Source organism: Cervus canadensis, chromosome 1 (genome assembly GCF_019320065.1).
Source record: "Cervus canadensis isolate Bull #8, Minnesota chromosome 1, ASM1932006v1, whole genome shotgun sequence".
Taxonomy (NCBI): Eukaryota; Metazoa; Chordata; class Mammalia; order Artiodactyla; family Cervidae; genus Cervus; species Cervus canadensis.
Genome location: NC_057386.1, coordinates 66485789 through 66513110, shown reverse-complemented (window position 1 = coordinate 66513110; position 27322 = coordinate 66485789). Strand labels below are relative to the sequence as shown.

At 35.5% G+C, this 27322-nt stretch overlaps 1 protein-coding gene across 4 annotated transcripts in view; it reads right to left on the bottom strand.

The window, feature by feature from the left end:
* Positions 1–27322, bottom strand: part of LRBA (LPS responsive beige-like anchor protein) — a 725807-nt gene that overhangs the window by 207894 nt on the left and 490591 nt on the right. For all 4 annotated transcript variants that reach the window (XM_043484720.1, XM_043484733.1, XM_043484732.1 and 1 more), the window contains exons 41-43: positions 19887–20004; positions 17597–17699; positions 1060–1175 (exon numbers count right to left, since the gene is read on the bottom strand). In XM_043484720.1, the coding sequence (XP_043340655.1) occupies positions 1060–1175; positions 17597–17699; positions 19887–20004 (337 nt within the window). The remainder of the gene's footprint in view (positions 1–1059; positions 1176–17596; positions 17700–19886; positions 20005–27322) is intronic.

Here is a 27322-nt window from a genome sequence, read left to right as displayed (position 1 = left end):
TTTTCTCTTCTTTAACAACTTTCCTCTTGCTTTTTGTCCTGCTCCAGAGCAGTCCCCAGACCTTATCTCACTGCTTTCTGCATCATCTGTCTTGGTAATCTCATCTCTATCTCGTGGTGATTAGTCTCTATGCATCTCTCTATGCAGATGAAACCCAATGTCCTTTCTCTAAGTTCCAAATGTCCTCTATACTCCAGCATCTCTTTTTGATATATTGTATGCCTTGCTAGGACAGTAAAATCATCATCTTTCTCTAGATCAAATTTTTTCCTTCTTTTTCCTTTAATAGCGCCAAGGTTTCCCCCATGATTTAGAACAGAAGCCTGGAAGTCTTTTCTGACACTTTCTTCTCATTTACTCCAGCATTCAGTCTGCTGGATGGCAGATGGTGTGTACCTTGTAAATTCTTGTGTTATCTAATCCTTTTTTTTTTTTTTTACCAGAATTGATGTATATTTAAGGTTTTGAATTATACAAAATGTGAATGACTTTATCTTTTGAAAGTTGTCTAGATTGACTTATTTCAGTTTTTACCAAGAAGAAGATATAACAATTATAAATATATATGTACCCAACATAGGAAAAACTGGAATTAATCCTTTGTTTTAATTCCTACTGTCACCTCTCTAACGCAGGCCTTCGTTACTTTTTATGTGTAACTGCCTCCTAACTTTTGCTCTCTACCTAGACTCTCTGCACCCCTCTTTATCCTTCATATTGATTCCAACTTTTCATACAGCTCTGATATTGCTCATTTGTTCAGAAACTTTGAAAAACTTCCCCGTGATTGACTGCTAATCTCTCAAATTGAGAGAAAATCTTTCATAATGAATGTCTCCACACAATCTTTTTAGTTTTCATTTTCATCAAACCTTTATGAATACATGTACACACAGAACATACTAATAATCATTCTTTAGCTATATATCATTTCTTCTCATCTTTGTATGTTGCTTATGCTTTCAGCTTTACATAGAATGACTCCATTCATATGAATACTCAAATAATCTAATTAATAACTCATTATTTGAAATAAATCAACATATGGGCTTAAATTACCTGCTATTGTGTTGAGAAACATCAAGTACTCAAAGTTTGAAATCTCCCTGTGTTGCCATCGCTGCGTCATATTAGAAGCTTTAAAAAGTTGACGTGGACTAGCTAATGAGATACGCCTGCAAGAAAAAGAATTTGATGTGGAATCAATTTAAACTTAAGATTAGTTATTTCAATAATAAATCATGACTTCTGGGCTCATTCAAATTGATGTATTTATACTAATGAATGCTAGAGGTGTTTCAATCTACAATTAATGCTTAAACAAATGATGTGGATAAGTCACAGGTCTATTATCCATGTTCTATTCATTAAGGTAAGCTGTCATTACAAAACCATTATAATATCTAGCTCTATAAATTGATTAATAACAGTATGATTAATAATTTACTACTTTACTGGTATAAGAGCTATTATAGTTACTAAGAAATACATATAAAATTGTAGTCACATCTTTATCAGTTTTTATAGTCATCTCTTAAAAATAACATATTTGTACATTATTAATTTAAACATCACGTTTTTCATATCTATTGTAACAGAGGAAAGAGGATCCACTCTTCAGGTGTCTATTCATGGGTTGGGATAAAGGTAAGGGAAACTATTTTTTTATATACTCTAACAATATACAAAGTTTTCTATTTTCTTAATGTAATATAAATAAAAAAGGACATAACTGACCAATACTAAGTAGCAGTGGGAAATAGGTGGCAGGATTAAATACTACATTTGGAGCTCAGAATCTCAGAGAAGTATGCTGTCATAGTTCTTCCTACCACTAAGGACAAGATACCTATTTTTTTTCAAGCTTAATTTACAATGGTGTAATTTACATATCATAAAATTTATGCATGTAAGTGTACCATTCAACGTTTTAAAGTAAATTTCTAGAGTTGTGCAGTTATCACCACAATGTATTTTGGAACATTTTAATTACCACAGAAACTTGCCTTGTACCTATCTGGAACTATTGCTTAATTCTACCCCTAGCTCTAGGCAACTATCAATCTGCTTTGTATGAACTAACCTTCTCTGAACATTTCAGACAAATGGAATCAGACATCATGTAATCTTTTGCATTAGGCTTCTTTCAGTAACCATGTTTTTCAGATTCATCACTGTGGCAACATGTATAAGCAGTTCATTTCTTTTGATTGCTAAGTAGTATTCCATTGTATGAATATAGAATACACCACATTTTAAAAATTCATTCACCCACTGATGGACATTTAAATTATTTCACTTTTTAGTTATTATGAAAAATGCTACTAGGAACATTCATGTACATGTCTTTGATAAACATATGGTTGTATTTCTTTGGGGTAGATTACTAGGAGTGAAACTGCTGGGCTGTACGCTGACTTTAACTTTCTGAGAAACTGCCAAATGGTTTTCCATTATACATTTCAACAAACAATGCATGATGTTTGAATTTTTCCACATCTCTGCCAAAACTTACTATTGTATGTAATTTTGATTATAGCTATACTATAATCTGATAAGGTAAACTGATACCTTATAATTTTAATGTACACTGTTGAATTTCTTTTCATGTGCTACTTAGCCATTTATTTTCTTTGAGGAAATTACTATTCAGATCTTTTCTTCATTAACTGGGTGGCTTCTTTCATCCTATATTGTGTTGTAAAAGGTCTCTATACATTCTGCACACAGTTCCTTTATGAGATACATGATGTACAAAAATTTTCTCAGTCTGTGGCATATCTTTTCATATACTTAAGTGATGTATTTAAAGCACAAACATTTTAAATTTTGATTAAATCCATTTTCTAATTCTTATGAACAGTGTGTGGTAAATGTTGATGTTCATTTTCTTGCATGTGATTTTCCAATCATTATAGTAATATTTATTTAAAGATTACCCTTTCTTCATTGAATTGTGTTGGCAACTTTGTTAAAAAGCAACTGACCATAAATGCAAGGGTTTATTTTCTTTATTCTTAATGTAGTTTCATTAATTTATATGCCTATCATTGGATAAATAGCACACATTTTGATTATTGTGGTTTTACGGTAAGTTTTGAAATCAGATAGTTTTTCTAATTTTGTTCTTTTTCAAAATTGTCCTGGCAAATCTAGATCCATTGTATTTCAGCTGAATTCCTCCCAAAAAGTGTATTAAATTTTGAAAGGGATTGTACTAAATTTATAGATCTGGGGAGAATTGAGATCTTTGTACTAAACCTTCTGATTCATGAATATGGAATGTTTCCATTTATTGATGTTGTCTTCAATTTCTAATAGCCATTTGTTTTACACTTTTCATTGTAACAACTGTACATGTTTTGGTCATCAAGGAAAAAGACATTTCTAATCTGGATGCCTTTGATTTTTCCCTCCATCCCTTCCTTTCTTAGCATACAGGCTGAAATCCCCAATGTAATGTTAATAGAAGTGGTGAGAATGGAAGACATTCTAGCTTTCCTGACCTTAGGGGCAAAGCCTTCAGTCTTTACACATTAAGCACAGTGTAGTATGGGAAAGCATGGGAAAAGTATGGGACTTTTTGGTGGCTGCTACTTACCTGTTTATCCTGTATTCTATTAACTATGTGCATGATACTGATGATCAGATTTAAACCAATTTGAGTTCTTGGGATAAAACCCATATGGCTACTTCATAATCCTTTTTGTATATTGGTTTTGTATATATTTCTATATTGTATATATATACAATCCTTTTGTATATTGATTTGGTTTGGCAATATTTTATAAAGCATTTTTGTATATGTGCATTAGGGTTATCAGTCTATAGTTTTTTCTTGTGACGTCTTTGCCTGGCATTGATACTAGGGAAAAGATGGCCTCACAGAATGAGTTGGTAAGTGCTTCTTCCTGTTATCTTCTGAATGAGTTTGTGAAGGGATAGTATTTTTCTAATTTATCTATTTAATAAGATTCATCAGTTAGCCCATCTGGGCCTTGACTCTTTGGTAAGATTTTTGAATTCTAATCCAATGGATCTGTCACAGGTCTATTCAGAGTTTTAATTTCTTCTTGAGTAACTTTTGACAGTTCTGACTGTCCAGGAACTTGTCCATCTCATCTCAATTGTCTTAATTTGTAAGCTGGTATTTCCTACTAATGTTTTTAATTTCTACATGGTCAGCAGTGCAGTCCCTTCTTTCATTTCTGACTTTGGTAATTCATGTTACCTCTTTTGTTCATAGTTAGGCAAAGTATGTCAATTTTATTGAGCTTTTCAAAGAATCAGCTTTGAAAAGTTCTAACCTGTTACATGTCCACAAATTCTCTGCTATTTTCTCTTAAAGAGAAGGAACTCCATACTCCTGCCAAGGAGCCTGGGCTGTATTTAATAACTCTCCTGAAACAAATAAGATGTAGCAGAAATGATGGCTTGTGACTATCAAGCGCAGGTCATAAGAAGACATTGGGGCTTCTACCTCCCTCTATCTAGGATCAATTGATCAAAGTCATGAACTCACTCAAAAGTAGCCTATGGCGAGGCAGACTTGGCACAGACCAGAGTCCTACTGCTTCGGGGCATGGGAGTGTATCAGCTTAGAAAGTCCTCTAGCACAGGATGACTACAGCTCCTACTGATATTTTGGCTATTATCTGTTGATTCTATATCAGTTGCATTTATAAGAAGATAGTAACTAAAAAACCTGAATAAACACTAATCAAAAATAGCCCAAATCAATACAAAATTAGGTATGTTAAAAGTAAACTGCAAGTTTCTACTGCTAATGCATTTCAATTAATATAAAAATACTGGGGTTAAGTCTCTTCCTAGTTCTTAAATTAGCTAACTGAATTGTATTGATGAAAATTAACAACTACTAAGAAATAAAACAGGTAATGAGTCTGCTTTTTAAATACAGACAACTGGCTAGCACATAGGAAAGAGAGATATAACCTGATACTCTTCCAATCCCCTGTACTGTGAGAGATTCTTTGGCATTTTAACATTCCTTTCAAATAGTTATTAAGTTACTTTGAACAATATAAATGCTAGTTATTAACTCCACATGTATATACAAAATTAATATTCGAACTCTGATTTACTGGAGGTGAAAGACACAAGTTTTAATCAAATATATTGTATGCAAAATCCTTAATGTATGGATTTGATATTGACATCAACAGAAAAAATTAAAACAAATATAATAAAGCAAAGTCTAATCATTTTCATCAAAATGATAAAAAGTTTAATGATTTATTATACATATTAAGTGATGGTACATTTGAAAATGGGTACAAAATAAGCACTTCTGTAACTTAGGTATTTTAAACATGCAGAGCCTGTTTTTCACTGATCTTTGCTGGGTAAAACATAAAATAACATCTACCAAATTTAAGTGTACGGTTTAATAACTTTAGAATGTACCTGTTTCTGTAACCAATCAACACAGAAACACTCCAAAAAGCTAAGTCCTTTGTCCTAGTTCCTGGCTCCTGGTAACCAATGATCTGCTTTCTGTCACTATGTGGTTTTGTTTTTACAATAATTTCATATAGATAGAATCATATAATTTCACATTTTTCTCAATCATCTCATGTAAGTAGAATCATAGCCCATGATGGCCATGATGTACGTAGCACACAGTGCTTAATGTTGTTTCCTCAGCATAATGCCTTTGAGATTCACCTGTGGTGCTGCACGTATCAATGGTCAATTCCTTTTTATTTCTTTTTAAATTTGCTTTATATCTTTTAATTAGATAATAAAAGTAGCACATCTGCATTTTTATGAATTGGAAAAATAAAGATTTTGGAAGTAGATAAGTCGAAACCTTAAATTCTATAATGTTGAGATAATGGCTGATACTTTTTCTTTAATTGAAGTGTAGTTAACTTACAATATTGGGTTAGTTTCAGGCATACAGCAATGTGATTCAGTTATACATATGTAAATATTTTCCATATTATTTTCCACTATATGTTAGTATAAGATATTGAACACAGCTATCTGTGATGCACAATAAATCTGTTGTTTATTTTACATATAGTAGTGTGAATCTGTCACTCTCACGCTCCAAATTTATCCCCCTTCACCTTTCTGTTTTGGTAACCAAAAGTTTGCTTTTTATGTTTTTGAGTCTGTGTTGCTGTTTTGTAAATAACTTTTGTATACCATCTCATTGCATGGATGTACTACAATCTACTGATCCATTTACAGTTGATGGACTAGAAATGTTTCAACTGGGGACTACATGAATAACACTGCTATTAATGTTTGCTTACAAGTGAATGTGTGTAGACTGTGTAAAAGTCATCCTTTTTAGGTGTACAACGCAATGAGTTTTGCCAAACACATACACTCGGGTAACATCACAATAGTCCAGACGGGAAATATTTCCATGTTATCAAAGAGTTCCCTCACACTCTTTTGTAACTAATAGCCCCTTTTCAATTTCAGTCTCTTGAAACCATTGATCTGATTTTTGTCCAAGGAGTTTTATTTTTCCAAAATGTCACATAAGTGGAATCGCACTGTACACACTGTATACAGTACACAATCACACTATACAAACAGTCTGCTTCTTTCACCTAGCACCATACTTTTTACTGTAAACTTCTTTATTTTGTATTGGGATGCAGCTGACTAACAATTTATGACAGTTTCAGGTGGACAACAAAGGGACCCAGCCATACACATCAGGGTATCCATTCTCCCCCGAACTCCCCTTCCCTCAGGGCTGCCCCACGACGTCGCCACATTCCATGAGCTGTACACAGGGCTCTGCCGGTTACCCACTTTGCACATACCAGTGTGTACATGTCCACGCGAAACTCGGGATCTGTTCCAGCCCCCCGTCCTGCCCCTCGGAACCGTAAGTTCATTCTCTAAGTCTGTGAATCTTTCTGCTTTGTCAGTAAGTTCATTTATATCATCTCTTTTTAGATTCCACACACAGGGGATGTCGGGCCTCCCTGATGCTCAGTTGGCAAAGAATCTGTCTGAAATGCAGGAGACCCTGGTTCGATTCCTGGGTGAGGAAGATCCACTAGAAAAGGGATAGGCTACCCATTCCAGTATTCTTGGGCTTCCCTGGTGGATCAGCTGGTAAAGAATCTGCCCGCAACGTGAGAGACCTGGGTTTGATCCCTGGGTTTGGAAGAACCCCTGGAGAAGGGAAAGGCTACCCACTCCAGTTTTCTGGCCTAGGGAATTCCATGTACTATAGAGTCCAAGGGGGTGAGAAGACTTGGACAAGTCTGAGCAACTTTCACTTTCATGTTATAGGAGTTGTTACAGAATAAATTTCTCCTTCCTGTCTGACTTACTCAGTATGACACTCTCTAGGTCCATGCATGGTGCTGAAAATGGCATTATTTCACTCTTTTCAATGGCTGAATAATACTCCATTGTACACAGGTACCACGTCTTCTTTACCACACCTCTGCCAATGTATATTCAGGTTGCTTCCATGAACACTTTTGCAATGAACACTGGGGTGCATGTATACTTTCATATCATGTTTTTCTCTAGAGATATGCCCAGGAGTAGGAATGCAGGGCCATATGATAGCTCTATATTTAGGTTTTTAAGGAACCTCCATACTGTTCTCTATAGAAGCTGTGCCACTTTACATTCCCACCAACAGTATAGGAGTGTTCCCATCTCTCCACCTCCTCTCCGACATGTACTGTTTGGGGACTTTTTGAAGATGGCCATTCTGACCAGTGTGACGTGAGACCTCATTATACCTTTGATTTCCATTTTTCTAATAGCCATGATGAACATCTTTTCGTGTACCTCTTGGCCACCTGTGTGTCTTCTCTGGAGAAATGTCTCTTTAGGTCTTCTATCAATTTTTTGATTAGGTGGTTTCTTCTGATACCATCATACTTTTAAAATTCTTTCACATGATTCTGTGTATTGGAGATTGTTCCTCTTTATTGCTGAACATTATATCCTGTTGTATGGATGAACATACTATAATTCGTTCATTCACTAGCAGATGACCATGTTGGCTAGTCCCAATTCTTTTTGTCATAGCTGTATCAACATTTGTGAATAGGGCACTGCATGAATACACATATTTTAATTGCTCTACGGTAAATGCCTTTGAGTGACACTACAGGAGGCAGGTCCCACATGGGATCTTTTGAAGGAGGTCCACATTACCTTCATTACTTCCATCATAGTTTGGTCCATTATATCTACTACTGTGGGCAGGAATCCCTTAGAAGAAATAGAGTAGCCATCATGGTCAACAAAAGAGTCTGAAATGCAGCACTTGGATGCAATCTCAAAAACGACAGAATGATCTCTGTTCGTTTCCAAGGCAAACCATTCAATATCACGGTAATCCAAGCCTATGCCCCAACCAGTAATGCTGAAGAAGCTGAAGTTGAAGGGTTCTATGAATACCTACAGGACCTTTTAGAACTAACACTCAAAAAGATGTCCTTTTCATCATAGGGGACTGCAATGCAAAAGTAGGAAGTCAAGAAACACCTGGAGTAACAGGCAAATTTGGCCTTGGAGTACAGAATGAAGCAGGGCAAAGGCTAATAGACCTTTGAAAAGAGAAAAACTGGTCATAGCAAACACCCTCTTCTAACAACACAAGAGAAGACTCTACACATAGACATCACCAGATGGTCAACACAAAACTCAGATTGATTATATTCACTGCAGCCGAAGATGGAGAAACTCTATGCAGTCACCAAAAACAAGACCAGGAGCTGACTGTGGCTCAGATAATGAACTCCTTATTGCCAAATTCAGACTTAAACTGAAGAAAGTAGGGAAAACCACTAGACCAGTCAGGTATGACCTAAATCAAATCCCTTATGACTACACAGTAGAAGTGAGAAATAGATTTAAGGGACTAGATCTGATAGACAGAGAGCCTGATGAACTATGGATGGAGGTTCATGACATTGTACAGGAGACCATCCCCAAGGAAAAGAAATGCAAAAAGGCAAAATGGTTGTCTGAGGAGGCCTTACAGATAGCTGTTAAAAGAAGAGAAGCGAAAAGCAAAGGAGAAAAGGAAAGATATCCCCATTTGAATGCAGAGTTCCAAAGAATAGCCAGGAGAGATAAGAAAGCCTTCCTCAGCGATCAATGCAAAGAAACAGAGGAAAACAACAGAATGGGAAAGACTAGAGATCTCTTCAAGAAAATTAGAGATACCAAGGGAACATTTCAGGCAAAGATGGGTTCGATAAAGGACAGAAATGGTATGGACCTAACAGAAGCAGAAGATATTAAGAAGAGGTGGCAAGAAAACACAGAAGAACTGTGTAAAAAAGATCTTTACGACTCAGATAATCACAATGGTGTCATCACTGACCTAGAGCCAGACATACTGGAATATGAAGTCAAGTGGGCCTTAGAAAGCACTACGAACAAAGCTAGTGGATGTGATGGAATTCCAGCTGAACTATTTCAAATCCTGAAAGATGATGCTGGGAAAGTGCTGCACTCATTAAGCCAGCAAATTTAGAAAGTTCAGCAGTGGCCACAGGACTGGAAAAGGTCAGTTTTCATTCCAATCCCTAAGAAAGGCAATGCCAAAGAATGCTCAAACTACCGCACAATTGCACTCACCTCACACGCTAGTAAAGTAATGCTCAAAATTCTCCAAGCCAGGCTTCAGCAATACGTGAACTGAAAACTTCCAGATGTTCAAGCTGGTTTTAGAAAAGGCCGAGGAACCAGAGATCAAATTGCCAACATCTGCTGGATCATTGAAAAAGCAAGGGAGTTCCAGAAAAACATCTATTTCTGCTTTATTGACTACGCAAAAGCCTTCGACTGTGTGGATCACAATAAACTGTAGAAAATTCTGAAAGAGATGGGAATACCAGACCACCTGACCTGCCTCTTGAGAAACCTGTATGCAGGTCAGGAAGCAACAGTTAGAACTGGACATGGAACAACAGACTGGTTCCAAATAGGGAAAGGAGTTCATTAAGGCTGTATATGGTCACTGTGCTTATTTAACTTATATGCAGAGTACATCATGAGAAACGCTGGGCTGGAAGTAGCACAAGCTGGAATCAAGATTGCTGGGAGAAATATCAATAACCTCAGATATGCAGATGACACCACCCTTATGGCAGAGAGTGAAGAGGAACTAAAAAGCCTCTTGATGAAAGTGAAAGAGGAGAGTGAAAAACGTGGCTTAAACTTAACATTCAGAAAACTAAGATCACGGCATCTGGTCCCATCACCTCATGGCAAATAGATGGGGAGACAGTGGAAACAGGGTCAGGCTTCATTTTTTTGGGCTCCAAAATCACTGCAGATTGTGACTGAACCCTTGAAATTAAAAGACGCTTACTCCTTGGAAGGAAAGTGATGACCAACCTAGACAGCATATTAAAAAGCAGAGATATTACTTTGCCAACAAAGGTCCATCTGGTCAAGGCTATGGTTTTTCCAGTGGTCATGTATGGATGTGAGAGTTGGACTGTGAAGAAAGCTGAGTGCCGAAAAATTGATGCTTCTGAATTGTGGTATTGGAGAAGACTCTTGAGAGTCCCTTGGACTGCAAGGAGATCCAACCAGTCCATCCTAAAGGAGATCAGTCCTGGGTGTTCATTGGAAGGACTGATGCTGGAGCTGAAACTCCAATACTTTGGCCACCTAATGTGAAAAGCTGACTTACTTGAAAAGACCCTGATGCTGGGAGGGATTGGGGGCAGGAGGAGAAGGGGACCACAGAGGATGAGATGGCTGGATGGCATCACCGACACGATGGACATGAGTTTGAGCGAACTCCAGGAGTTGGTGATGGACAGGGAGACCTGGCGTGCTGCAATTCATGGGGTCGCAAAGAGTCAGACATGACTGAGCGACTGAACTGACTGACTGAAATAGCAGGGAGGGAACACAACTCCACCCATCAACAGAAAATAGGATTAAAGATTTATTGAGAATGGCCCCACCCATTAGAACAAGTCCCAGTTTCCCGCCAGTCAGTCTCTTCCACCAGAAAGCTTCCATAAGCCTCTTATCTTTCTCCAGAAGAGCAAAGACAGACTGGAAACCACAACCAAAGAAAACTAACCAATCTAATCACATGGACCACAGCCTTTTCTAACTCAATGAAACTATGAGCCATGCCCTGTAGGGCCACCCAAGACTGACGGGTCATGGTGGAGAGTTATGACAAAATGTGGTCCACTGGAGAAGGGAATGGCAAACCACTTCAGTATTCTTAGCTTGACAACATCATGAACAGTATGAAAAGGCAAAAAGATAACGCTGAAAGATGAACTCCCCAGGTTGGTAGGTGCCCCATATGCTACTGGAGATCATTGGAGAAATAACTGCAGAAAGAATGAAGAGACAGAGCAAAAGCAAAAACACCACCCAGTTGTGGATGTGATTAGTGATGCAGGCAAGGTCCAATGCTGTAGAGAGCAATATTGCATAGGAAACTGGAATGTTGGGTCCAAAAATCAAGGCAAATTGGAAGTGGTCAAACAGGAGACAGCAAGAGTGAATGTCAACATTCTAGGAATCAGCAAACTAAAATGGACCAGAATGGGTGAATTTGACTCAGATGACCATTATATCTACTACTGTGGGCAGGATTCCTTTAGAAGAGATGGAGTAGCCATCATAGTCAACGGAGTCTGAAATGCAGTACTTGGACGCAATCTCAAAAACGACAGAATTATCTCTGTTCATTTCCAAGGCAAACCATTCAATATCACAGTAATCCAAGCCTATGCCCCAACCAGTTATGCTGAAGAAGCTGAAGTTGAACGGTTCTATGAAGACCGACAAGACCTTTTAGAACTAACACCCCAAAAAGATGTCCTTTTCATCATAGGGGACTGCAATGCAAAAGTAGGAAGTCAAGAAACACCTGGAGTAACAGGCAAATAAGGCCTTGGAGTACAGAATGAAGCAGGGCAAAGGCTAATAGACCTTTGAAAAGAGAAAAACTGGTCATAGCAAACAACCTCTTCCAACAACACAACAGAAGACTCTACACATGGACATCACCAAACAGTCAACAACAATATCAGACTGATTATATTCTTTACAGTCAAAGATGGAGAAGCTCTACACAGTCAGCAAAAACAAGACTTGGAGCTAACTGTGTCTCAGATAATGAACTCCTGATTGCCGATATTAGACTTAAACAGAAGAAAGCGAGGAAAACCACTAGACCATTCAGATATTACCTAAATCAAATCCCTTATGATTATAAACTGAAAGATTTAAGGGACTATATCTGATAGACAGAGTGCCTGATGAACTATGGATGGAGGTTCATGACATTGTACAGGAGACAGGGATCAAGATCATCCCCAATACAAAGAAATGCAAAAAAGAAAAATGGATATCTGAGGAGGCCTTACAAATAGCTGTGAAAAGAACAGACTCAACAAGCAAGGGGAAAAGGAAAGATATACCCTTTTGAATGTGGAGTTCCAAAGAATAGCAAGGAGAGATAAGAAAGCCTTCCTAAGTGATCACTGCAAAGAAATAGAGAACAACAACAGAAAGGGAAAGACTAGAGATCTCTTCAAGAAAATGAAAGATACCAAGGGAAGATTTCATGCAAAGATGGGCTCAATAAAGGACAGAAATGGTATGGACCTAACAGAAGCAGAAGATATTAAGAAGAGGTGGCAAGAATACACAGAAGAACTATACAAAAGAGATCTTCATGACCCAGATGGTGTTATCACTTACCTAGCACCAGACATCCTGGAATGAGAAGTCAAGTGGGCCTCAGGAAGCATCACTACGAACACAGCTAGTGGAGGTGATGGAATTCCACTTGAGCTATTTCATCTAATTAGCTATGTCATCTAATCCTAAAAGATGATTCTGTGAAAGTGCTCTACTCAATATGCCAGCAAATTTGGAAAACTCAGCAGTGGCGTCAGGACTGGAAAAGGTCAGTTTTCATTCCAATCCCTAAGAAAGGCAATGCCAAAGAATGCTCAAACTACTGCACAGTTGCACTCATCTCACATGCTAGTAAGGTAATGCTCAAAGTTCTCCAAGCCAGGCTTCAATAATACACGAACCATGAACTTTCAGTTGTTCAGCTGGTTTTAGAAAAGGCAGAGGAACCAGAGATCAAATTGCCAACATCCGTTGGATCATCAGAAAGGCAAAAGATTTCCAGAAAAAAACATCTATTTTTGCTTTATTGACCATGTCAAAGCCTTTGACTGTGTGGATCACAACAAACTGTGGAAAATTCTGAAAGAGATGGGAATACCAGACCACCTGACCTGCCTCTTGAGAAATATGTATGCTGGTAAGGAAGCAAGAGTTAGAACTGGACATGGAACAACAGACTGGTTCAAATAGGAAAAGGAGTATGTCAAGGCTGTGTATTGTCACCCTACTTATTTAACTTAGATGCAGAGTACATCATGAGAAACGCTGGGCTGGAAGAAGCACAAGCTGGAATCAAGATTGCTGGGAGAAATATCAATAACCTCAGATATGCAGATGACACCAACTTTATGGAAGAAAGTGAAGAAGAACTAAAGAGTCTCTTGATGAATGTGAAAGAGGAGAGCGAAAAAGTTGGCTTAAAGCTCAACATTCAGAAACCTAGGATCATGGCATCCGGTCCTATCACTTAATGGCAAATAGATGGAGAAACAGTGGAAACAGTGGTTGACTTTATTTTGGGAGCTCCAAAATCACTGCAGATGGTGACTGGAGTCATGAAATTAAAAGACACTTGCTCCTTGAAAGGAAAGTTATGACATACCTAGACAGCATGTTAAAAAGCAGAGACATTATTTTGCCAACAAAGATCTGTCTAGTCAAGGCTATGGTTTTTCCAGTAGTCATGTATGGATGTGGAGAAGGCAATCACACCCCACTCCAGTACTCTTGCCTGGAAAATCCCACGGCCAGAAGAGCCTGGTAGACTTAGGCTGCAATCCATAGGGTCGCTAAGAGTCAGACACGACTGAGCACCTTCACTTTCACTTTTCACTTTCATGCATTGGAGAAGGAAATGGCAACCCACTCCAGTGTTCTTGCCTGGAGAACTCCAGGGACAGGGGAGTCTGGTGGGCTGCTGTCTATGGGGTCGTTCAGAGTTGGACACGACCAAAGTTGCTTAGCAGCAGCAGCATGTATGTATGTGAGAGTTGGACTATAAAGAAAGCTGAGCACCAAAGAATTGATGCTTTTGAACTGTGGTGTTGGAGAAGACTCTTGAGAGTCCCTTGGACTACAAGGAGATCCAATTAGTCCATTCTAAAGGAGATCAGTCCTGAGTGTTCATTGGAAGGACTGATGTTGAAGCTGAAACTCCAATACTTTGGCCACCTCATGTGAAGAGCTGACTCATCTGATAAGACCCTGATGCTGGGAAAGATTGAAGGTGGGAGGAAAAGTGGACGACAGAGTATGAGATGGTTGGAAGGCATTACCAACTCAATAGAGATGAGTTTGAGTAAACTCCAGGAGTTGGTGATGAAGAGGGAGCTCTGGCATGCTGCAGTCCATGGGCTCGCAAAGAGTTGGACACAACTGAGCAACTGAAGTGAACTGAACCAGGAAGTGTAACAGTATGGTTAATTTTATATGAAACTGCAAAACTGCTTACTTTCCCTTCAATATGTGAAGTTCCAGTTACTTTGCATTCTTATTAGTTCTTGTTATTATCATTTTTTAAGATGTCATTCTAATAGGTGTGCCATGGGATCTCACTGTGGTTTTAAAATGATATCATCATTTCCTTGATGACTAATGATGTTTGGTATCTTTTCATGTGCTTGATATTTATATCTGTTCTTTGCTGAAGTATCTGCTCAAATCTTTTATTTTTTTCAAACAGTCTGCTTGTCTTATAATTATATGGAAGAGTTTCTTATAAATCCTTTATCACATATAAGTTGTACCAATATTTCAACCCAGTCTATAACATACCCTTTCATTTTCTTGAGTATCTTAAAATCAAATGTTCTTAATTTGAAAGGCCAATAAGTGGTTTCTCAAAATCTTATTTAAAAAGTCTCTGCCTAACACAAGGTCACAAAGATTTCTCTCCTATGTTTTCTTTAAGAAGTTATACTTCAGCACTTATGCTTAGGTTATGTTCAGTTCAGTTCAGTCGCTCAGTCGTGTCCGACTCTTTGCGACCCCATGAATTGCAGCACACCAGGTCTCCCTGTCCATCACCAATTCCTGGAGTTCGCTCAAACTCATGTCCATTGAGTCGGTGATGCCATCCAGCCATCTCATCCTCTGTCGTCCCCTTCTCCTCCTGCCCCCAATTCCTCCTAGCATCAGGGTCTTTTCCAATGAGTCAACTCTTCGCATGAGGTGGCCAAAGTATTGTAGTTTCAGCTCCAGCATCAGTGCTTCTAGTGAACACCCAGGACTGATCTCCTTTAGGATGGACTGGTTGGATCTCCTTGCAGTCCAAGGGACTCAAGAATCTTCTCTAATACCACAATTCAAAAGCATCAATTTTTCAGCGCTCAGCTTTCTTCACAGTCCAACTCTTACATCCATACATGACCACTGGAAAAACCATAGCCTTGACCAGATGGACCTTTGTTGGCAAAGTAATGTCTCTGCTTTTTAATATGCTGTCTAGATTGGTCATCACTTTCCTTCCAAGGAGGAAGCGTCTTTTAATTTCATGGCTGCAGTCACCATCTGCAGTGATTTTGGAGTCCAAAAAAATGAAGCCTGACCCTGTTTCCACTGTCTCCCCATCTATTTGCCATGAGGTGATGGGACCAGATGCCATGATCTTAGTTTTATGAATGTTGAGCTTTAAGCCAACTTTTTCACTCTCCTCTTTCACTTTCATGAAGAGGCTTTTTAGTTCCTCTTCACTTTCTGCCATAAGGGTGGTGTCATCTGCATATCTGAGGTTATTGATATTTCTCCCGGCAATCTTGATTCCAGCTTGTGCTTCTTCCAGCCCAGCGTTTCTCATGATGTACTCTGCATATAAGTTACATAAGCACGGTGACAATATACAGCCTTGACGTACTCCTTTTCCTATTCGGAACCAGTCTGTTGGTCCATGTCATACTTGAGTTAATTTGAGCTAACATATGTTACATTTTTGGTTAATATGTTACATTTTGAGATAATGGGTGAGGTGGGGTTTTTTTTGGGGTGGTTGTCTTTTTGTTTCCCTTTTTTTTGTTGAAGAAACTATCTTCTCTCATCAATATATCTTGATACCTTTGTTGAAAATCAAATTGCTCATTTATGGATGGGCCTAATTCTGGACACTATTATATTTCATTGCTCTATAAGTCTATTTTATAAAAATACCAAACTCTACTAGTGAATGTAATTTTATATTAAATCTTGAAATCAGGTAAAGCCCTCCAATTTTTTCTATTTCAAAATTGTCTTAGCAATTCTAGATATTTGCATTTCCACTTAAATTTTAGAATCAGCTTGTCAATTTCTCCAAAACAGTCTTCTAGAATTTTGGATAGGCTTCCTTTGAACCTACAGATCTGTTTGGAGAAAACTAACATCTCACTTACATTGAGTCTTCCAATTCATGAACATGGTATAGTACAACTTTCCACTTTTAGGTTTCTTTCATTTTCTAAACTGTGTTTGTAGTTTTCAGTGAACAATCCTTAACATATTTGCAAATATACCCATAGTTATTTAATTTTTATATTATTTAAACCGTACTTTAATTTCAGTTTCCAATTGTTAATTGCTATATAAGAACAAAATTATGTATGATGCAAAACAGGTAAATTTGTTTATGAGTTCTAAGAGCTTTTTTCCTTTTTTGAAAATTTTTGCAGTTTCCTCAGTAATTTCACATTAAGTATACATACTAATAAAGACAGTTTCACTTCTTCCTTTTCAATCAAGATGGTCTTTAATTTTCTTTCTGGAAAAGCTTTTTTGTGGATTTGGAATTCAGGTAATGCTGGCTTTACAGGATTACTTGGTAAACTTATCCTTCTTTTCTATTATCTGAAGAGTTTTCCAAGAAATTGTGTCACATCATTAAACATTTGATAGAATTTGCCAGTGAAACCATTTGAGCTAGGTATTTTCTCTGTTAGAAGGTTTTAAGCTACAAATTCAATTTCCTCTGTAGAGTTATTAAAGCTATTCACTTTCATTAATGAGATTTTACAGTTTGTATCTTTCATGGAATCTGCCGATTCATCTACGTTGTCTAAATTTGTTCACAATATGTCCTTATTTTTTAAATATCTATAGGATCTGTAGTGATATTCCTTCTCTAATTCTGATATTGGCATTTTTTGTCCTTTGTCATAAGCCTTATATAGATATTTATTACGCTTATTAATCTTTTCAGAGATTCAATTTTTCATTGCATTGATTTTTCTTTATTGTTTTTGTTTTCCTTTTCACTGATGTTCTAGTTTTATTGCTTTCTTTTTTCAGATTAGTTTCATTTACATTTGTTCCTCTTTTTTGAGCTTCTTCGGACAGAAGTTCAGTTGATTCAAAATGATAAAATAACAATTACCATTTACAATGAAGCATAAAACAGAAGGTCATGCATTTCAAAACAAATTAGAAAAATATTATTACAGATTATTTTCCATATTTGTTTCATATAAAACAGTACCTGGTTTGAGGCAATCCAAAACTGGTTCCAATGCCAACACGAGGTAGATAGTTAACCACTTTCTTTACTGTTGCAGGGTCTGGGAAGTTGAACATTATAGCAACTAGGAAAAATAATTTTTAAAAGTCAGAATGAAATATGAGTGCCTTTCTGAAAAACTGATTTCTTGGTCCAGGAAAATGCTTACTCTTAGTTCAGGTATCTACTCAATAGAAGTTTTATAGTATTAGTTTTATCATAGTATATATGAAGTTTAAGCATTAATATGCCAGAGATGATATTTATTTTACTCATAGAATGTTCCTTCCCTAAATACTGTCAGGACTAATAATTATTGTTGCATTAATGTGACACAAAGTTGAGATTTTATCTAGCTACAATTCTGAATTTACAAAGTTGAATTTTGGCAAGTTAAAAATATGCCTGTAAATTTCTATAAAAAATTTAAGATTATATACTTAACAATCTAATATACTTAACCTATAGCTACTAAATTGTCAGTTGTATTTACTTCTAATCAGCAACAGCTTAAAAATATTCTCTTGTAATTTATGCAAATTCTTGTATTTTCTTGTAGCTTATAAATATTATATAAACATATAATACAGTGCTTATATGTTTATGCTTCGTATGTTCACATAATCCAGAACAATGTGTGACCTGAAGAAAATTTTTTCCTCCAAGGTCAATAATCAAATGTTTTTTAATCATTTCTATTTGAATAATTACATTCTTTGAGAACATCATATGTAACTGTACATATCATCATAACTGTGCATCATATATATCAATACACTCGGTATATAAATGTTAATTTATGACAGTGATGTACAAAACTTAATCCCTAAAAAGTATGACAATAACAAAATCATAAAATCATGGCAGAGAATTTAGAAGATAGTAATTTGGTCAGTCTTGAAATTTTAATCATATTAACTTTTGTATCAGAACCATAAATAATCTACAAATATTCATCTAGAAGATGATCCTTTTTTTCTACCTAACCTGAAAAAATACTATGGGCCAAAAATTTTTATCAATGTCAGTGTAATTTTAAACACTGACATTACAATATTTTTAGGTAAATAAGTATATGATCATGCACTAAACACCTAAAATATATTTAGAACTATCAGATAAATATCCAACATAACTTTTGCATAAGCCTTTCTTACATATCCACTATTACATTGACTACAGGAGTGGAAAAAAAGGAAAAACTCAGATTATGGCAGGTGATCAAGGTCATAAGGAAAAGGCAGTAGAAAAACACACAAAGATACAAAGCAAAGATGCTTAAGAAATTTTAAAGAAGGAAAGTAAATAAGATGAGCAAGTAATAAATATTTTGAGGTGAAAACCCCTTTGGGACAGCAAGAATGTAGACTGAAGTGTAAAACATTCACTCGATTATTTGCCTGAAAGAATAATGTTTACATTAGAAAAAGTGGTAAGTGTGTAGAAGAAGACCAGATATGGAAGGAAAAAACATCTTTTCCTAAAGAAATCTGTATTCTCTAAAGACATATGATTTCATTAAAAAAAGAAAGTATGCATGGAATATACATTATGTGCAGATTTTTAAATGAAAACTTGTAGATTATAGAAAGGGAAAATATGAAAATTTAAAAATCTACTTAAATAAAATGAGCATGTACAATAAATCACAAGATTTTACATATTCTCACTTGTAAGCCTCCACTCATACCCCACAATGCTTTCCCTTCAAGTTCACCTTGTCCCTCCTTCTAATCTTAATGAATTTCACCAAGTTCAATTCTAAACCCACAAATTGAATTTTAGTTCTTTCAAGAATGAGGTAATACAGAGCAACCAGGACAGTTCAGTACCATCTTCTGATGGTCCTTTATAAATGGCAATAGATTAGACAAAAAAATTAAATAAACATATGAATTATTTGATTACCCTCTCCCCTCTTGAAACGCAGCCACCTCCCAGAAGGAGTTTAAGCATCAGAGCCCTGCTGAGGACACCAAAACTCTGCAACTGATTTAAAGGGTACTTATCCCCCATGTTTATAAAGTCCTGTACTAATTTGTGATTTGGCCAGAAAAATAAGAAACTGCAGATAATTCTAAGAACAACCAAAGGGGTATAAACTGAAGAGGCACGTGGTTCAAAAAAGAGGTCTGTAATGCAGAGAGTAGGCTACACAATCCTATCCAAATGGAAACAATACGGAAAGGAAACAATATGGTATGTTCAAAATGAAATCTTAAGGAGATGGACGTTAGCTCTGTAACAACATACATCTGCAACATCATCTTACCTCTGTTTGCCATAAAGATCTCCAGGGCTGTATTTTGCAAAAGATAACGACGAGAAAAGATCGATCGTATCTCTGAGAACAGCCATTTCCCATGCAGCCCTTCTGTATATGCCAGGATCTAGTGAAGAAAAAGAGAATCCCGAGTAAGTACAATAGAATCTTTTTGTTCTTTCCCCCAATTAAAATACAGAAGTCCTTATTAAGAAAAATAATTTCTAAGAAATGAATAAACAGTTACTGAAATAATTCGGAGGGTGACTAAAAACTAGATTGCAATTCATGAAAAAGATGTTTAAGTGAAACAGCAGAACAAAACTGTAACACATCTATTTTTTACATATATTTGGGGGCTTTTTAAGGCAATGATGTCAACTATTGCTTTTCAGAAAATACATATAGCACTACTGATTGATTTTTGAGTCATATTATAGAAATAAAGTATTACACAAAGTTTAAAAAGAAGACTTCAAAAGAATGTCCTACATGCTTATAGATCACATATAAAATTCAGTTTCATATAATATATCCAGAAATACTTTTTAGATACTTTAAAATTACAAATTTAAGTTCATAACTTCAAAAAATCACGGTTATAAGGTCACTGTTAAGGCAACAGTCACTCATTCATAAAGCACAAAGACCGACTGTATAAGAGGTTAAGCATCATTTTGTCAGCGAAGCTAAACACAAACCTGCGAATGAACTCAGCATAATCTCTCCATGGAGTAGGTGGTTGTCTGAGTAACTTGTTACAAATTCTTGTCATCCCATGTGACAGACGCAATGGCTTAGAATGCTTTGCAAACTCAAAGTAATCCTGTCTTTAGTACTAAGCCACTTTGTTGCTTTGTTATTCAAGCTTTGTTTTTTAAAAGTTCATTTCAAAAGCTTAATTATGAAGGTGTTAAAGGCAGATTTGGAATTTCTCCACACTAGTACTTAGTACTTCACAGAATATTAATAAATAAAATGAGATGGATGTGCTATCAAATACTGATGAAATTCGTGAAAGCAAATTAAGTTAAACAACTAAGATAAATCTCTCAAAAGTAACCACCATTAAAAAATACAAATAAAGTGACATTTGTATATGATATTGCATTGTACAGACAAAAATGGGATAAGTAAAGAGGAAAAATAATGAATGTTAAGAATTTATCCTACATAAATGCTGTCCACTTTATATTTACATTTTCTAGATCTTAATTATAAAAAATCTATAATCCTTAATGCAAAATACAGGGTTTTTGTTGTTGTTGTTTTAAAAGACAGCAACATTAGTTAATTCACTAAATACGTATTTAGATTTTTCTACAGAAAATATTCTATTTCAGGTACCACAGCATCTAGAAATGAAAGAATGGGTACAACTCCTGGGCCTAGTGTTTTCTGAAAAACCAAACAACAACTCAAAATTCCAAACAATGAATAACACTTTCAGTTTTAAAACAGGTGAGAGAGAAAATCCTTCAAACTCTTTCATAGAATCAATACCTATGTAAGTAAGATCAAGAGAGACTAACAGAAAAGAGAGGACAAAATATTGATACGACTCAAGATTTTCTTAAACCAACTGCCACTTGTACCCCTTTCTCTCACCATAACCAGTAGGTCCTAGGCTCCAGAGTGTGCAGTGGCCTTCTGACTGGTCTCTCTCCTTCTAATCTTACCTGGAGAATCTACTACAACCAGAGGAGTCAGAGAAAATAGCTTTTTAAATATAAATCAGATCCTATCTCTTGTATACTTAATACCACCCAGTGGCTCCGCAATACATGCATTATAAACTCTGAGTGCTGCCCAGCCACTATAGTCGTGTCCAACCCTGTGCAACCCCAGGGACTGCAGCCCGCCAGGCTCCTCTGTCCATGGGATTCTCCCGGCAAGAATACTGGAGTGGGCTGCCATTCCCGTCTGCAGGGGATCTTCCCAACCCCGGGATTGAACCTGCATCTCTTACATCTCCTGCACCGGCAGGCAGGTTCTCTCCTGCTAGCAGCACCTGGGAAGCCCAATCAACGCTGAAGTTCTTCATAACTGTTTATAAAGCCTTATATCTGGGATTGTCTGATGAGCCCAACTCAGTCTTCATCAGGGCCTTTATATGTGCTTTCTCCTCTGCTCAGACTGGTCTCCCAGATCTTCACATGGCTGGCTCATCCTCACATTCAGATATCCGCCCAAATGTCACCTCGGTAGAGAAGCCACAGGATCTAACCCCACTTCTGCCACTATCACCTCATCCCATCCCAAACTCATCAGACTTCCTTCATAACACTTATTTATTACCACCAGAAATTACATTATTTCCTCGCTTCTCTTTTGCCTCTCTTCAGCACGAGAATACTAGAATCTAAGTTCTACTGGAACAAAGGTTTTGAATGTACTCTATTTTCATCTTCTATGACAAAGTCTTACACAAGGAGACAGTTTTGAATGGTTAAACACCTGAACAAACGGCAACCAAAACCCCACATATGATCCACATTAATTTTGTTTGGGCCATAAGTTCTCCCAAGATTTCAAGTAGTTGAAAATACTTGAGAAAAGGGTTATTGATAAAAACAGATGTATCTATGGCTCCTCAGGAAAAATACGGAGTATCTGCCAAGCCTAGGTCTATATACACCACGTAGCACAGGCACTCTCCATTTTCAAACAATCTCTACACATTCACTTATTTACTATTATCTGCCTAGTTTCCGCTGGTATTTGAGATTGCCATTTTTAACTTATCAAGTAATAGAGAATCCAATATATGTTCTGTAACACTTCTGGTCCAATCTACCCACCATTTGTGCAGAAAAGGAGACCTAAACAAGTTAAATACTTAACAGGAGTCCCTTGGAAAGCTAGCAGTGAGGTTTGGCCTGCTCCCAGGTTGTCCGGTCCAAACTGTCCAGAGCCTGCTTACATGATACACTGTCACGTTTCTAAAGGAGTTCAAACATCTGTTAAACTAGAACTCATCAGAAATTTTAATCAACTACATTTTTCCCCCTGTACTTGTGTTAAAAATGAAAGAGGAAAATCAAACAAGAATAAACAACAAAGCTTTAGGCTTCAAGCTCTGTCATATACTAAAAATATCACACACTGGTCTGAAAATTCTACCTCTTGTATCTATAGAGCTATGTAATAAGACTTGTTGCTTAATATGGTGACGGCCAATCATTGCAAGATCACAGTTGTGCAACCTAAAGATTTAATTATTAGTATTTTCTAGAATATATCAATTACTAAGAGGAGTAAGAACACTAAAACATTATTATAATATTTTTAATGTAATAGTTTTCCAACCAGTGAAAATATTCCATTTATATCCCATTCCTTTAAGCAACATAGTTATTTTAAAAATATACCTTGAAATACAGCAAGTGGCATGGTCCTTTAAACTTTGTTTTATTACCAAACGTCAAACTTACTCCAAATGACAGAAAATGACATAAGCTCCATGGAACCACCCTGAAACTTACAAAATACTAATACTTTGCCACACTGTTGTATAGATTTTAAAAATTTATGAAGTATTATAGATAATATTGAAATTCCCATATATAACCCTTCCTGATTCCATTTTCCTTCTTCATCAGAGCCAATCACTATCCATGTTTTGAGGTTTAGCATTACCATATAAATTTTTATTCTATTAGTATATATACATCTACAAATAACATCCAGAATTGTTCTACATGTGTGCAAACCTGATATAAATCGTATTATACTGAATGGATGACAGTGTGTTTTCAGAGTTAAATATAAGCAGGTAATGTTTTAAAAATGAAGAAAAACAGAAACAGGAGGAGAGACAGAAAATTATTTAAAACTGCCAAAGCTATCAACATTTAAAAGCTTACAGATAAAATTAGACAGACTTAAAAAAAAAACCAAGAAATGAAAATCTGTACTTAACATCAGGATAGTGGGATTTAAAACAGAAACAAAGAATTTCTTAACTAAGAGAATTACTAGCCGAAATTGATATAATAACATTTCTTTAAAGTATTCATTAGGAAAAGGTGTCAGTACTGAGAAGCAGCTGCGACCTAGCTAAGCAAGAGGTTTATTTCTTATTGGAATAGTATATTCCTGGTCTGAGGCTTCACTTCAAAGTCTCTAGAGTTCAATTAAAACTGGATTAGGTAGAAGCAGACCCTTCTTTGGGACTTTCTGTTCACTGAAACTCTACTTACACTGACAGCACCCTAGACAGAGGTCTAGCCCTCCAATGAATCGGTTACTATGGAAACCGTATCATTACCATTGCTCCGCAGTTATGACCCCAAGTCTAGAATAGCTTGAAAGCTTCAGCCCTCAGCACTCTCTTTGAATGTTTTCCATCTTGTTTCAATGTCGTTAGTATTATTATTAGTGAATTCAACTTTCATTTTTTAATAATTTATTTGAATAAAGACAGTTTATTGGTCAAATGTTAACGAAAGGTTGTAGAGAGGAACAAAAGAAATCATTTATATGTATATATACTCTCACACATATAAATGCATATATACCTATTTCTTTACATTAAAATATCAAACATATTTTCTTTAAAATTTTATCTAAAAATTGTGACTGTGAAAAAGAATTTTGCCCAAGTAAACCTACCTTTTCCCCTACACTGCAAATAGTATACTATGAATACACGTGAAAATTGCTTCGCCCTGTTGCATTAATTGGCTAGAAAGAAAGAATTTTTGACCTTTAACCATTCATTTTGAAAAGTTAACGAATTTATCCAAATAACATTTCCACTTTTCTCATCCTCATGGAAGGATAAAAAAAAAATCTGTACTATTTACTGCCCAACTACATGATACCCTTATTTACTGAATATTAGGTATGTTCAAAAAATAGATTTTAAAGTAGTCTCTGAAAACATAGCCATATTTGTTCCATTTAAGTAGAGAAAAAAGGCTTTCTTTTTAAACTCTACCCTCAATAAATTTTTTCAAATTCTTTTAAAGGGAAAGATATTAAAAAGTGATTGAAAAATATCACAAAAAATATTTGAGAGTTGGCATCTATAGAATCAAATTAAGTGTTTTTTAAAACACTATTCTTAATGTTTAAAGGTCACACTGCATATACTAGACTCAAATATTCATCAATTTTTTGAGAGATTTTACTCTTCCAGAGAATTCCATACTAATTTCAAAAGAATTCAGTAACAAAAATAAAATCAAATAGTACAAAGAAACAATAGCACTTAAAATTTCATAACAAAATCATTTCCAAAATATACTGATATATATTTAACATTAAAAAAATTTTTTTAACTTAGTATACAAAATATAAGCTAATCAAGCCATCAATCAATGATACCAGTTAGAAAATATTCATATCTCATTTTCATGAACATAACTATAAATCAGTCACAAGGATTATATCTTAATATGGAAAATAGTAAATATTTGAAATAATAAAAATGAAAATACATGTTAAAAAATGCACTAGTCTAAATATAGTCTATCAATCTGACACTAAACACGTATTTTATTTACAATAATTACAATTTTAACAAAACAGTTGAAAGTAATTGTAATCAAGTATTTTAAAGCTGCACCACTCTATTATTAACATAGTTTTTAGATTTTGCTGCACATAATTTTCTCTGAAACTTGATATCAAAGCATAGCACTAAATTTATTTTAATACTGAATACCAGTTAGTTTAAGGATGTTCTTCATCACCATTATTTAAATATATATTCTTAAACAAAACTTAGAGGTCTCTTTTAATTGAAAAATAGCATATACTTGACTCTGGGAGAAATTTTAACACAGCAATTTTGCTATTTAATATATATCCATGAACACACAGATCGTCCCCAAACTTGGAAAAAATGACAACAAAAGTATAAAAGTTATAAATATAAAAGAAAATTACCTTTTAAATTCATTATGAGTTATTTTATATTTTTCATCTATATAGTAAACTTCCTCCTGCTTACTGATACTATGATGCAGTATTCTCCTTAGCATTTTCATGTGTGACAAATTCAATTAAACATATTCACTACTCTAATGTTCTATTTGGCAGTTTAGTCAGTATGAAAAATTAAAAATATATAAATAAAATGCTGTGTGACCTCTGTATTGATTGGGCTAAAACGGTTTTAGCCTGGGTGTGGACGATGGGGCATCTGGGAGGGGCGAGAAGGGAGCACACAAACACATACACTCTTATGTTTTCTCTTCCAATTACTGAGGGAGATGATAAAACCACAGCAAATGATGTATCAGCTCATTTTATCTTATCGCTTTGGGGCTAGGTGACAATGAAGTTCATATTTCACTGACTCCCATTGAAGATTGTGAAAATTACTTGCCCTCATGACCTGAAATTTCACTAGAAGACAGAAATTTCTCTTCTGCAAAGTAATGCAATTTTTCAGATGTCAACCTTTAGCCCAGCTTTAAAAATTAATTTCATTTATATTAACCAATGATATTGATATTTTCACAGAACGCTCTTTGATACATGAAGCACAGACTGGCAAATTGATGTTGCTTTAGATGAGTAAAACTATTTTATTTTAAGCTGCTATGGCAGACAGATTTATGGCAAACTGAAATTCCCATTTCATAATTTAATATTTGTGCTGGAGCAGAGAACCTTTAAGCCCTTGGCCTGTAAATAATTCAGACTCAGTTGGTTCTTTTATTTTCAATATTCTTCAGCTTAAAGATAATTTGCATTCTAAATGATGTTTCATAAAAGCCACCTCTTACTGAACTAACATTTAATATATATATTAACAAGTCAAGAGCCAAGTATAGTAATGAATAAGCAGAACAAAGAAGATATTTAGCCATCATCCAACTAATTTTTAGATTTTTAAAAATTTAAACTGTATCTCCATTATGATTTTTATGAAAGAAGAACCTAAATATACAAAAGAAGGATAATAAGGAATAATAATTAGCAACATGAATGTATCTTGCTTTCTTTTTCACAGCACATAAAGAGCAAGGTATTAAATTTTGAGAAAAAGAATAGAATAAACAGGTACATAGTTGAATTAAAATAGAGATATTTGGATTTGGAGTTACTTTTTAAGATAAAATATAATAAAAATAAAGCCACAATGTCAATTTTATCATGAATAAGATGTGAAAGTATTTGATTTCAGTATACAGATATAGAAATTACCTTGAATATATACAAAGAAAAATGTAAGTATTTTGGAGTAGTAAAAATATTACTAAAAAAATACAGTTACTAAAAAAATAAGATATGTATACCTTATCAAGTTTTTACTACCTTTATCCAGTGAAGACTTTTGTTTAATTCCAATGCCTTGAGAAAACAATCATTAGACCAAAACCCTTCATTTTATTAATAAGTAAGTTAAACATAAACATGTACTAATTTATCCATTAATCTATACTCTTAAAATTAGAAAAATGCCAAAAAAAAAAGTCTGCGATTTAGCT